This window comes from Haliotis rufescens, unplaced genomic scaffold (assembly GCF_023055435.1).
Source record: "Haliotis rufescens isolate VD_foot unplaced genomic scaffold, xgHalRufe1.0.p SCAF_15, whole genome shotgun sequence".
In the NCBI taxonomy this organism is placed as follows: Eukaryota; Metazoa; Mollusca; class Gastropoda; order Lepetellida; family Haliotidae; genus Haliotis; species Haliotis rufescens.
Genome location: NW_025963835.1, coordinates 24445797 through 24457905, shown reverse-complemented (window position 1 = coordinate 24457905; position 12109 = coordinate 24445797). Strand labels below are relative to the sequence as shown.

General features: G+C 43.6%; 2 protein-coding genes across 2 annotated transcripts; both read left to right on the top strand.

Annotated features, from left to right (window-relative positions):
- Positions 1-351: 351 nt before the first annotated feature.
- Positions 352-11382, top strand: LOC124150991. Its single transcript, XM_046523208.2, has 2 exons — positions 352-414; positions 10085-11382. Exon 2 carries the CDS (start codon positions 10156-10158, stop codon positions 11185-11187), a length of 1032 nt encoding a protein of 343 aa, XP_046379164.2. The 5' UTR covers positions 352-414; positions 10085-10155; the 3' UTR covers positions 11188-11382.
- Positions 4975-8083, top strand: LOC125380096. Its single transcript, XM_048396354.1, has 2 exons — positions 4975-5255; positions 6476-8083. Exon 2 carries the CDS (start codon positions 6513-6515, stop codon positions 7533-7535), a length of 1023 nt encoding a protein of 340 aa, XP_048252311.1. The 5' UTR covers positions 4975-5255; positions 6476-6512; the 3' UTR covers positions 7536-8083.
- Positions 11383-12109: the final 727 nt, after the last annotated feature.

The window sequence follows — 12109 nt, the reverse complement described above, 5'->3', positions numbered from 1 at the left end:
GCTGAAAGTCAGTATGACACACACACGAGTGGAATAATCTCTATATATGGTCTTTGACCTGTTTATCTTCGACAGAAAGACAGAACACGGGGTCCTCGAGATCTGCAGAAGCGACCCTAATTCTGACTCACTTACTCACTTTTTCCTTCAAACAATGCAGTATGTCCTTTTATAACAATTTTTATATCTGCCCCAATGATAAAATACAGTTTATGAATGTTTTATCTGCTATGGACAACATATTGACGTACAACACCAGAAGTGCAATCTCAGACGTTGTAACGTGTGATGTTAGCAATTATTAGTGGTGTCCCATGTAAGTAGCGATGCCAGAGTTACCCCCCTTATACTGTCCGCGTTTGCTGACGAGTCATTAGCTACAAACACGGAAGCCGCAAACGTGATACGTGGACGGTAAGGTTTTACTTTGATTATGCGTGTACTTCACGTGTAACTCGACTCCCCGGCACGCAAGACGAAGAAATAACCTCCAATTTTAAATTTCTCTTAACAAACTGTCAGGGACATCCGCTATAACGTATCATCGCGAGTGTCAGAGATTTTACATGAGCTTCCTACAGTTGAACAGTGGTAAATTCTCGATGTACATATTTACACAGTTACTCGAAGATAGCGTAAAAAGTAGGGCTTGGACGGGTAACTCGTGTACCCGGGTCGGGTGGGTACTGATCCATGAGTAGGACCTGGGTACCCATAGGACTACCCGGACTCGTGTTTAGTTACGTGATTATATTGTTTAATGGCAAAAATTATCTAGAACCCTATGGTTACACTATAAGTGATAAATGTTCACATTTCTTTCTGACTTTACACACATTCCTTCTGACTTTATATGTTTGCATAATGATAAGACATCAGTCAACTTCAGTGTATGCATGACCAGATCGGTTTATACGTGTATCTAAATTATTTGGACAGGAGTACGGTCAAACGTTTCTCAATCGGACATTTTGTACCTTTCTCTTGATACCTACAGCGGGTACCCGGGTAGGGTCGGGTAGTATCGGGGTCGGTACCCGGGTAGTAAATTTGGACTCGTCCCAGCCCTAGTAAAAAGCATAATATATTCGTATCGAAAACATATCACACCCCTCTATACATATAGACTATATGTATAGAGGGGTGTGATTTTTTTACGTATATGTTATGCTCTTCACGCTATCATCGAGTTCTTGTGCATACATAGGACTTTTCTATGAGGCAAAATAAGACGTACAAGGTAAGGCAAGACACTGGCGTATACGTGTGTGATGACGTGGATAGCCCATCCCAGTATTGTTAATGTTGTTTGCATGCAGATATCGATCATTGTCACGTTTGATTACACAGCCTGAGCAAGGCTTTACACCTGAATAAACATTTCATGATATCTCTATTCTCATCAAACTGTTTATGTATATGTGTTTTGGGGCCGTTATAAAATATTCTAACGGTTTTCCATGTGACAACTTGATTTTCTACGGTGTGTGGTTTTACGAAATACATTTCCGTGTGAAATTCCATGTGAAAATTGGGCAACAGCGGTACCTGATATTCAACTGATAGAAATGTCAGTGAAATGAGGTGAAATGTTATTGTACTTGTACGGCTACATGCATGCATGCGTGCGTGCGTGCGTGCGTGCGTGCGTGTGTGTGTGTGTTGTTTTTTTACAGAGCTAGCCCACTGAGATACAATGTCGCAGTTAAACATGATTACCCCACTCAGACACAGTATACTGAAAGCACGTCATTGCTTGTTTTATCCCTTGAATGCCGATCGCTAGGAAGGTAACAACAATCACCATCTTTTAACCTTCTATGGGATGACGCGACCACGGACCTTCCACTCTCCGGGCTGACGCTCGGAGGCTCGGAGGCGGTGTTTTGTTGATTCACATTTATAGGGTAGCTAGTAACAAGTGGGTTCGTACTGAGTAAGTTTGGTAAATAACGGAAGTGAGCTTTTAACAGTATAATAGTTGTATCACCGTTTGTCATGCTTATTGTTACAAAAAACAGCAAAAGGGACGCAAGTCATCGAGCTTTACCTCTTTGGAGACATTAACGAGCACAGGTCATAATCGCGATGGTATCACGACCAACGAATCCTTGCAGAACTCTAAAGAAGCCACACTTTGAAATATGAATAACGAAACCGGGCCCAAACTGGCAATATGACGACCTAAACTGGTTACATGACACTAACTGGTTACATGACGACCTAAACTGGTTACATGACGACCGAAACGGGTTACATGAAGACCGAAACTGGTTACATGACGACACTTCCTGGTTACTTGACGACCTAAACTGGTTACATGACGACCGAAACTGGTTACATAACGACCGAAACTGGTTACATGACGACCAACATTGGTTACATGACGATCGACCGAAACTGGTTACAGGATGACTGAAACTGGTTATATGACGACCGAAACTGGTTACATGACGACCGAAACTGATTACATAACGACCGAAACTGGTTACATGACGACCAAAATTGGTTACATGATGACCGAAACTGGTTACATGACGACCGAAACTGGTTACAGGATGACTGAAACTGGTTATATGACGACCGAAACTGGTTACATGACGATCGATGAAACTTGTTACATGACGAACCAAAGTGGTTACATGACGATTCAAACTGGTTAAATGACGACCGAAACTGGTTACATGACGACCATTCTGATATTAAGACGATCCAAACTGATACGTAACATAACGACCTAAATTGGTAACATAACGACTGAAACTAATGACATAACTACCCAATATGGTAACATGACGTCCAACTGAGTCCTCGTGTTATCGGTTTGTTTTGTCATGTTGTCATGCTACCCGTTTGACATGACAAAACACACAGATAATCCGACAACAGCACGAAGACACTTCGCTCTCAATGTCCAAATTATTCCTCAGTCATTTAATTTATGTTGTTGCAGTAGATAGTTTGTTGTTTCTTGTTGTTTAACATGAAGATCTTGTCCAGCGCTTTCATGACGCAAATTTTACTCCAAATTCTTCGTTATTCCTATTGATTATATAATCCCCTAATTATGTAAGATTTATGACCACAAAAAACACGTTCTGAACCCATGAAAAGATAACACAAACGCCATATATCAGCCATTCTATTGCCCAGAGAATGATCAAAGGCAGAAGGTCATAAATTACTGCAAGATGTGTCGTCGCAGAATCTTGCTATTTGTCTGAGACACAAGTTACAAGTTCACAGTTGTTTTGTGATGTGTTTGTGTCCACAGTGAAGATATAACATCCGTTGACGTTGTCCTTTAATGAAGGTAGTAACTTACGATCAGTAATATCGCCTGGTAGTAACGTGGGAGGGAATAAATGTTCGATCGTAGGATGTTCCAGGACACGAGCGACCCAGTCGGGAGTGCTGGACCCGACCATCGTGATTACGTGAGTGAGTAGGTTGAAATTTAACGTCGCATCGGCATTATTTCAGCAATATAGCGACCATCAGGATTACGATATTAAGATTCGTCCCAATTAAGATCCTAGGTTTGTCCGAATCACCATGTCTCGGGAATTTCCCTACTACTACTACTACTACTACTACTACTACTACTACTATTACTACTACTACTACTACTACTACTACTACTACTACTACTACTACTACTGACCAGTGAAGATCCCGTGATGATATCCGGGGTAGAATAGGTCTTCAGCAGCCCATACTTGTCGTAAGAGGCGACTAACGGGATCTGCTGGTCAGGCTCGCTGACTCGGTTGATGCATGTCACCGTTTCTCAATTGCGTGGATTGATGCTCAATCACTTGATTATGTACGGACCGCCGTCATATAGGTGGAATATTGCTGAGTGCGGCGTTAAACAACAAACAAACAAACTACTACTACTGCTACTACTACGACTTTTTTGTTGTTGTTTAACGCCGCTCTCAGCAATATTCCAGCTATAAGGCGGCGGTCTGTAAAAAGTCTTGTCTTGACCAGACAATCCAGTGATTGATCTTGTGAGCAAAGATCCACGCCGTCGGGTATGATGACACGCAATCAACCCCGTCAGGGTAGTAGCCGGGTAGTAGCCTGACCACCCGGGTAGTAGCCTGACCACCCGGGTAGTAGTCTGACCACCCGGGTAGTAGCCTGACCACCCGGGTAGTAGCCTGACCACCCGGGTAGTAGCCTAGCCACCCGGGTAGTAGCCTGACCACCCGGGTAGTAGCCTGACCACCCGGGTAGTAGTCTGACCACCCGGGCAGTAGTCTGACCACCCGGGCAGTAGCCTGACCACCCGGGTAGTAGCCTGACCACCCGGGTAGTAGTCTGACCACCCGGGTAGTAGCCTGACCACCCGGGTAGTAGCCTAGCCACCCGGGTAGTAGCCTGACCACCCGGGTAGTAGCCTGACCACCCGGGTAGTAGTCTGACCACCCGGGTAGTAGTCTGACCACCCGGGTAGTTTGAGATCGCAAGAACAACGGGTATGGATCCAGGGGTTAGTGGAAGTGTAACCTGGAGACTAGAGGATGCGTACATGTCATATCTTTAGTCAATTTCTCTTGCATGGATTCAAGTTCATACCTTGATGTGATTGGGGTTAGCAGCACATATTAAACAGTATTTCAGTTATATCACGTCAGGTTGATGCGAGGAGAGTGAAGTGATGCAGGTATTTGGTGAAACCCAAGAGCACAGGTATCGTTCTGAAAAATGTCATTTACATTATCGGGGCGACTCTGGGATTCGAACCCACGGCCATAGTTGTATGGCACGCCTAAGGGGGCAAGTCTGCACAGCGAATTTGAGCGCTTTGCCGACCTGATCCCTACTTTGATGTGAACTTGAGATAGCATTGTCACGGTATCTTAGTTTAATGCTAGCTCCAAGGGCTGAAATTTGACAGTAATAACCACAGCTGTGTCATTTAGCGCTTCAATTGTACCAGCAGTACTTTTGAGCTTACACACATTGAATGTGAACCACACTATACCCCCCAGATATATTTTTGATGCTTTCTGCCCAGTTGACACGAGGTATTGAATCTCAGATCAGAGATTTATTGCTGCACATCTAACCGGTCTTCGAAGGAGAAGACATCTAGAACATAACATCGATGTTGTGTTGAATTTTAAAAGCTTTTGCACTGAAGTCGATACCAGCTGGCGCCAGTAGACGAGCGTGCTAATAGCACTGAGGCTGTCTGGAATACATACAGCTCCATTCCGGCCACGACGTGCGGGCTAACATTGGTGAGTAGACGCATCTTACACGTACTTCCTATATTTATTGTCTCAATATGTTGTTAGTTTTAGGGAAATACTACATCATATGGGCTTTGTTCTTTGGAGGTGAGGTGAAATTGGGTTTAACGTCGCGTCCAAGATTATTGCTCTTATAAAGCGCCGTGCATGCACGTGTGTGTGTGGCTGCTTGTACGAGTCCGGACTGATGCCGATTTATAGTGCTAGCTCACTGAGATACCATGCCGCAGTTTAACATGAATACCCCACTCAGACACAGTATACTGACTCCGAGCCGACCAGTCCTTGTTTAAGCCCCTTAATGCCGAGCGCCAGACAGGGTAACAACAAGTACTATCTTTTAACGTCTTTTGGTATGACGCGGTCGGGAATCGGACCACGGACCTTCCGCTCTCCGGGCGGACGCTCTACCACTAGACCACGGAGGCAGTCCTTGTTCTTTGGAAGTGGTTTGCGTTTTTAGGCTGCTTTGAACAGTATTTCAGTTACATCACGGCGTGGTAGCTTGGTGTGACAATGGTAACTCATAGAGACTCAGATAGTAGACATTCTACATTTTGATGAAATCAGCGAGCACAGGTGATGCTCACAATCCAGGGATCATAATCGGCACGGATCTGGTATACAAACCTACGGTCAAACCATCTTTGCACTTCGCAATTTAATAACATATTTCTGAATAATGTAATGGAAGGCGTTTACAAAATAATCGTGAAACGGGTGCTACGACACCCCGTGCAGAGTTGTGGCCCTTATCTGTGACAGGATCCATTCATGTTCTTTTGAAACCCAGATCGTCTCGGTTATACTCCTTGGTCGTCAGTATCATACATGTACGTGTTGGTTTCATCAGCATGTAACCGTCTCCGAAATGAGTTTCCCTCTCACGTTCTGGAATAGTATTCAAAGGTGCGTCAAATCGAATTCGCTAATCGTAAGACAGACGTTTTTGACCTCTCCGACACTGAATTAGTAAGAAGCAATAATTTCTCTCTGTACCTTAGGCGGTGGGGTAACCTAGTGGTTAAAGCGTTCGCTCGTCACGCCAAAGACCCGGGTTAGATTCCACATATGTGTACAATGTGTGAAGCCCATTACTGGTGTCCCCCGCCGTGATATTGCTGAAATATTGCTTAAAACGGCGTAAAACCATACAAACTCACTTACTCTCTCTGCACCTGAACTCATTCGCGCCGTTTTTGTTTCAGATCGTTCATAATTCATTGCAAAGAGGATCAGGTGACGATGGCAGGAAAGAGAGCTCCGTCCTGTCACCTGACTTTTGACGACCACAAGAAAGGTGACATCCTGATGCACGACGTGCACGTGCCCGGTCACGGGGTCACAATGTACACTTATTACTGCTGCATGCAGTGGAACCCATGTCTGAACGGCGGAGGGTACTGTGGGATCCAAGAGCATCCAAACGGTCGGTGCTACATCTTCTCCATCTGGGACCCACAGACAACAAAGGAAGCCATTACACACGTGTATAAACACCCTGGAACTAAGGTGGAAAACTTTGGTGGAGAGGGTACGGGATTGAAGTCCATGAACTTCGACATTGGCTGGAAAGAAGACCAATGGTTCACGCTGGTCACAAGAAGGTGGGACTTCAGAGGGCATTCGTACTTCGGGTTTTGGGTCCGGAACCATTCCTGCGACAAGTGGGAGCATGTGGTTACCATGGATTTCCCGGTTCCGGGTATCTGGTTCCAGACAAGGACGAAATCTTTCATTGAAGATTGGAGAGGCAATGGGGAAAAATACAGGCGAGTCCATTTTCAGAATGGATACAAGAGAGGAGAAGACCAAACCTGGCACCCCTTTGCCAATGCCAAGTTCCACGTCGTGCAGGAAAAGGCATGCGAAATGTACAACCACAACTACGACGGAGGGCGTCACTGTGACGGCTTCTTCATGCAGACGGGGTGCGGAACGACTCCGTGTGCGGAGCTGGTTCAATGTCGTGACGTCTGCGGGGGTAAAGTGGCAGCGCCAGAGCCCTGTAACGCTCCTATTTCTTTCACACTAGCAGCGACGAGAGACAAGGTCACGTGGGTTGTGCCCGATTCAGCTACACCACAGTTTGCATACACTATCATTGTTGACGGCAAAGAAGTAGCGAGTGATGTTGATCCCGAAATGAGGTCACGTGACATCACAATTCCTGGAAAAGAGGTCGAGGTCATCCTTGAGGACATTCTCGGAAGGAAAACATCCTCGAAGGCTTCTGTGAAGGAAAGGTCCTCTTCAGATGACTCGTAGTAACCCTTGTCACAGTTTAGGCCCACGGAGAATTAGTTTCTGGTAGAAGTAAAAATATTTCAGATTTTCAGTGGAGACAGGACAGTTCAGTTGATAACATCCGATTCCTTTGAATGAAACATTTCACCGTACGCTGACGTGCTGACGAATAGACTGTTTTTTAAAAATTAATATTTTACACGTGTTAAATCTAAATCTTTATTCAGTACTTGTGTAGACCTACAGCCCATGGTACATTTGAGGGTCGACAGAAGACAGTATGACCAAACGGTGATTCATTGCGTGATGTACAACCATGGCTGTATTTCTAATTAAAGATTTTTCTCGGTTTGGCGTTAGAATATTGAACTCAGATAACGTTAGATGGACATGGAACCTTTCTGGAATACACTGCTGTCGAATGTAACCATATGCGTTATAAATCAACAAGAAAAGATATTCGTCCTCCACATACACGTGTTATAGGTCTTCATTCTCAGGATGCTTCAGACAGGAACGTCTTATTTATGTTTCTTCAAATTTAAATAAATACACTGGTTAGTTCCCGAGTCCAGGCTTCATGTTTTATTCAATTTTGCACTGCTGTACTGTTTATGTGATAATGTCTACACAACCACTATGATTGTTGTGTACAACATCAATATCATCGACAAATGTTTTCCACAAACGTATACAGTAGGAATATGCACAGCTGTCCTTTTGTCGTGTATCGAGTATAGTTTTATGACACGACCAGTCCGTTGTTAACATTGGCAGGACATCAATAACCGAAACTTGCCATGATTACTGACACGGGGCTCTGTCCGATGTAATACAAGACATTTACAGATAAATTTAGGTCGCCATTCATAGATGTTAGTCGCATTTTGCCACCACTACATCGAGGGCTGAGCGGACACTGTTCTCGGCAGTTTCATTGTTTTGGTAGAATAGGTCTTCAGCAACCCATGCTTGTCACAAAAAGGCGACTTTGCTTATCGTACGAGACGACTAACAGGATCGGGTGGTCAGGCTCGCTGACTTGCTTGATGCATGTCATCGTATCCCAATGGTGTGGATCGATGCTCATGATGTCAATCACTGGATTGTTTGGTCCAGACTCGATTGTTTACAGACCGCCGTCATGTAGCTGGAATATTGCTGAGTGCGGCGTTAAATAATAAACAAACAAACAAACAAACACATGCTTGTCGTAAGAGCGACCACATCAGAGATCTATTGGTAACTATGATTTTTATGCGTGCTTTTAATCACCGGTTTGTCTAGTCCAGATGCGCATACATCCACCCACATTATTCAGTACATAAGCCAGAGAGTGAGTGGGTGAGTTTGACTTTACGCCGTTTGTAGCAATATTCCAGCAATATCACGGCGGTGGACACCAGAAATGGTCTTCACACAATGTACCCATGTGGGGAATCGAATCCAGGCCTTCGGCGTGACGGGGGAACGCTTTAACCACTGAGCTACCCCACCGCCCCGTGAAGCCAGAGAACAATTATAATAACTCCATGAAATGTTTCGTATAATTAATATACTGCATTTCTAAAGAACATATCGTAATGTATAGAACACGTTGTTTTGTTCAAGCTCTTATTCTTGTGCACATTTACCTTTTAACCTATGAAAAAAGAGAAAGGGAATCAAGATTTTATCTTCATATCTTATATCACACGTATGTGTACCAGTATGACCGGGCAGAAAAGGGTCTAGATTGCTGGGCACTGAAAGTTAAAAATCTGTTATTTTCCTTTGGATATGGTGAAATTTGGAATAGACAATCAGTTTCTGGTATCCATTCATTTATATCCGCTTTTAGAACAAGATGTATTGATATTGATAACCAGTGTCTCTTGGAATCTTTGGACAAATTATCTTCATTATATTTGTATAAAACAATTAAGCTATCAAATGAATATGAAAATTATTTAAGTGTTGTGAATATTGCTGCATTTAGGATTATTCTCTCACAGTTTCGCACGTCGAGCAGTGATCTTATAGTATCACAGGGTAGAAAGTTAGGTATTCCAAAGTGTGAAAGACTTTGTCCATTTTGTATCATTCCAAGTGTAGAAACAGAATACCATGTTTGTTTAGTTTGTCCGTTTTATGACGATCTTAGAAGAAAAATTCTGCCAAGTTATTATTATACATCTCCATCAGAGCATAAATGTAAAGTTTTATTTACCACCAGTAATGCTTTCACAATCAATAATCTTGCCAAGTTTACATTCTTTGCTCTTAAAATGAGGAGCAATTAGTTGTCCATTATATAAACTACTAATTCTACCACCATATGTATATGGTCTCAGATACCCTTGTACTGATTAGTATTGATATTACTACATGCACTTGTGGCGCAACATGTTTGAATGCTTGAATATATATATTGTAAAATGGGCCTGTGGCCTGATTTACTGAAATAAACCACTACTGCTTCATAGTCAAAAGGATATCATTCTGAAATTTGGATATTGTAGTGCAGTGCTAATATTGATTAAACTGATAATTGCTACATATTTACTCATACCGCTTGTCTTTGCTTGCAGAGTAGCTTACTCTACGAACTGGTCAACTGAAATCAACTGGTCAACTGAAAATACGTTTTAATCTGCGCACAATGGCCGGAAACCGGGCTCCGTCTTGTCATCTGTGGTTCGATGACCGGGAGAAAGGCGACATCCTGATGCACGACGTGCATGTGCCTGGCCATGGGGTCACTCAGTGCACATATTACTGCTGCATGCAGTGGAATGGGGGCCGCAATGGCGGAGGGTACTGTGGTATCCAAGAGCACCCGGATGGACAGTGCTACATCTTCTCAATCTGGGATCCTACAACAACCAACGAGGCCATAGAACCGGTTTACAGACATCCAGGAACCAAGACGGAAAAGTTTGGCGGAGAAGGAACCGGTCTGAAGTCGATGAATTTCAGCATCGGATGGAAGCCAGATCAGTGGTACACATTGGTTGCTAGGAGATGGGACTACAAAGGACACACCTACTTCGGGTTTTGGGCCCGGGACCAGATTGCCAACACGTGGTTCCATCTCGTTTCCATGGATTTCCCTGTGTCGGAAATATACTTTGAGACACCCACCGTGTGCTTCATCGAAGACTGGATTGGCAATGGGGACAAATACAGACGCGTCAACTTCAAGAATGGCTACAAGAGAACGCCCGATGGTGCCTGGCTGCCCTTCCAGAAGGCGACGTTCAATGTGCTCCAAGAAGATGCTTGTAGGTTATACAACGACAATTACGATGGTGGTATAGACTGTGATGACTTCTTCATGCAGACTGGCAAGGGGACCACACCCAATCCCATTTTGGCCACTGACAGGCAATTCCCACGTTCATCTGCAGCTGAATCAGAACCGTCCAATTGTACCACGGACTTTACAATACAGGAAGTGACGTCAAAGAAAGTCACGTGGTCCGTCCCAGAATCCTCGACACCTCAGTTTGCGTTCAGGGTTTCTGTTGATGGCGCGGAAATAATTCGTGATATTGATCCCGAAATAAGAAGTTGTAAAATTGTAGCCACTCGGAGGTCAGAGGTGAAAGTTATTTTGGAGGACATTCTTGGGCGGGAGGTCACGCGGACTGCACGGGTTGAACGTAGATGTGGTTGCTGTGTATGTATGTAGGCTGGATATGACAATGCATATATGTATATATGAACGGTTCGGTTATCGACGGCGTATTTGTGTTGGGTTGATTGTTCAAAATGTTTTACGAGAATTTACATTCCATGGTTCGTGAATGTTTATTTAACAAAAGGGGCAGCTTTGAAAAGGCCACGTACAGATGATATTGATTCGAGGGGTTTTGTTCTATTTGACATTTACGTTAACGTTCTTGATGTATGACGCTATTAAATGTCATGTTATGGGAGACACGGTTTTGTTTTGATAAGCGAAATTCTGCAATTAATTAAGGTAATATGTAAGTCGATGCTGGATACAACTGACGCGTCTCACCTACGACAAAGGTGGCAGAAGGTGTCGATGTGCGATCATATTTGATGTCGATATTTGAGACTTATTTTCCCTCCGCAAAAATTATGCATTTATGCATTAGCCAATTTCCTTCCACTGATTTACTCACCTAAACTAGAAGTATCAGAGACCAATGAAACCGCCTCATCTGTTTCATATTTGGATCCATGCATCCCTCCACTGATTGTATGACAAGAGGGATGACTTAGCTTCAGTGACATCCCTTTATTTCGTGCAATGTCCCAGCAGCTCCAATCAAAACTCATATGCCTTGATTTCAGAGAGCGTCAAACGACTCTTGTTAAAAAGTTGTTTGATCAAAGTTGGAAAAAGCTTGCAAAACGTTTTATGGTAGAAATGTGGAGATTTGTTCCATATTTGACGCATCAGTAACAAAACTGATGTCCGAAGCAATTCCCTATTTTGACTAGTTGTACCATATGTTCCTGTGTTTTTTTTCAGGTGAACTATTGACTTGCCTTTGCATGTGTGTGTGTAATGGGTACAACCGGTGGGTCAGGATACGCTCACCTTTTCACGAACACGTGGTATCCTCATTACTTGACAGTGA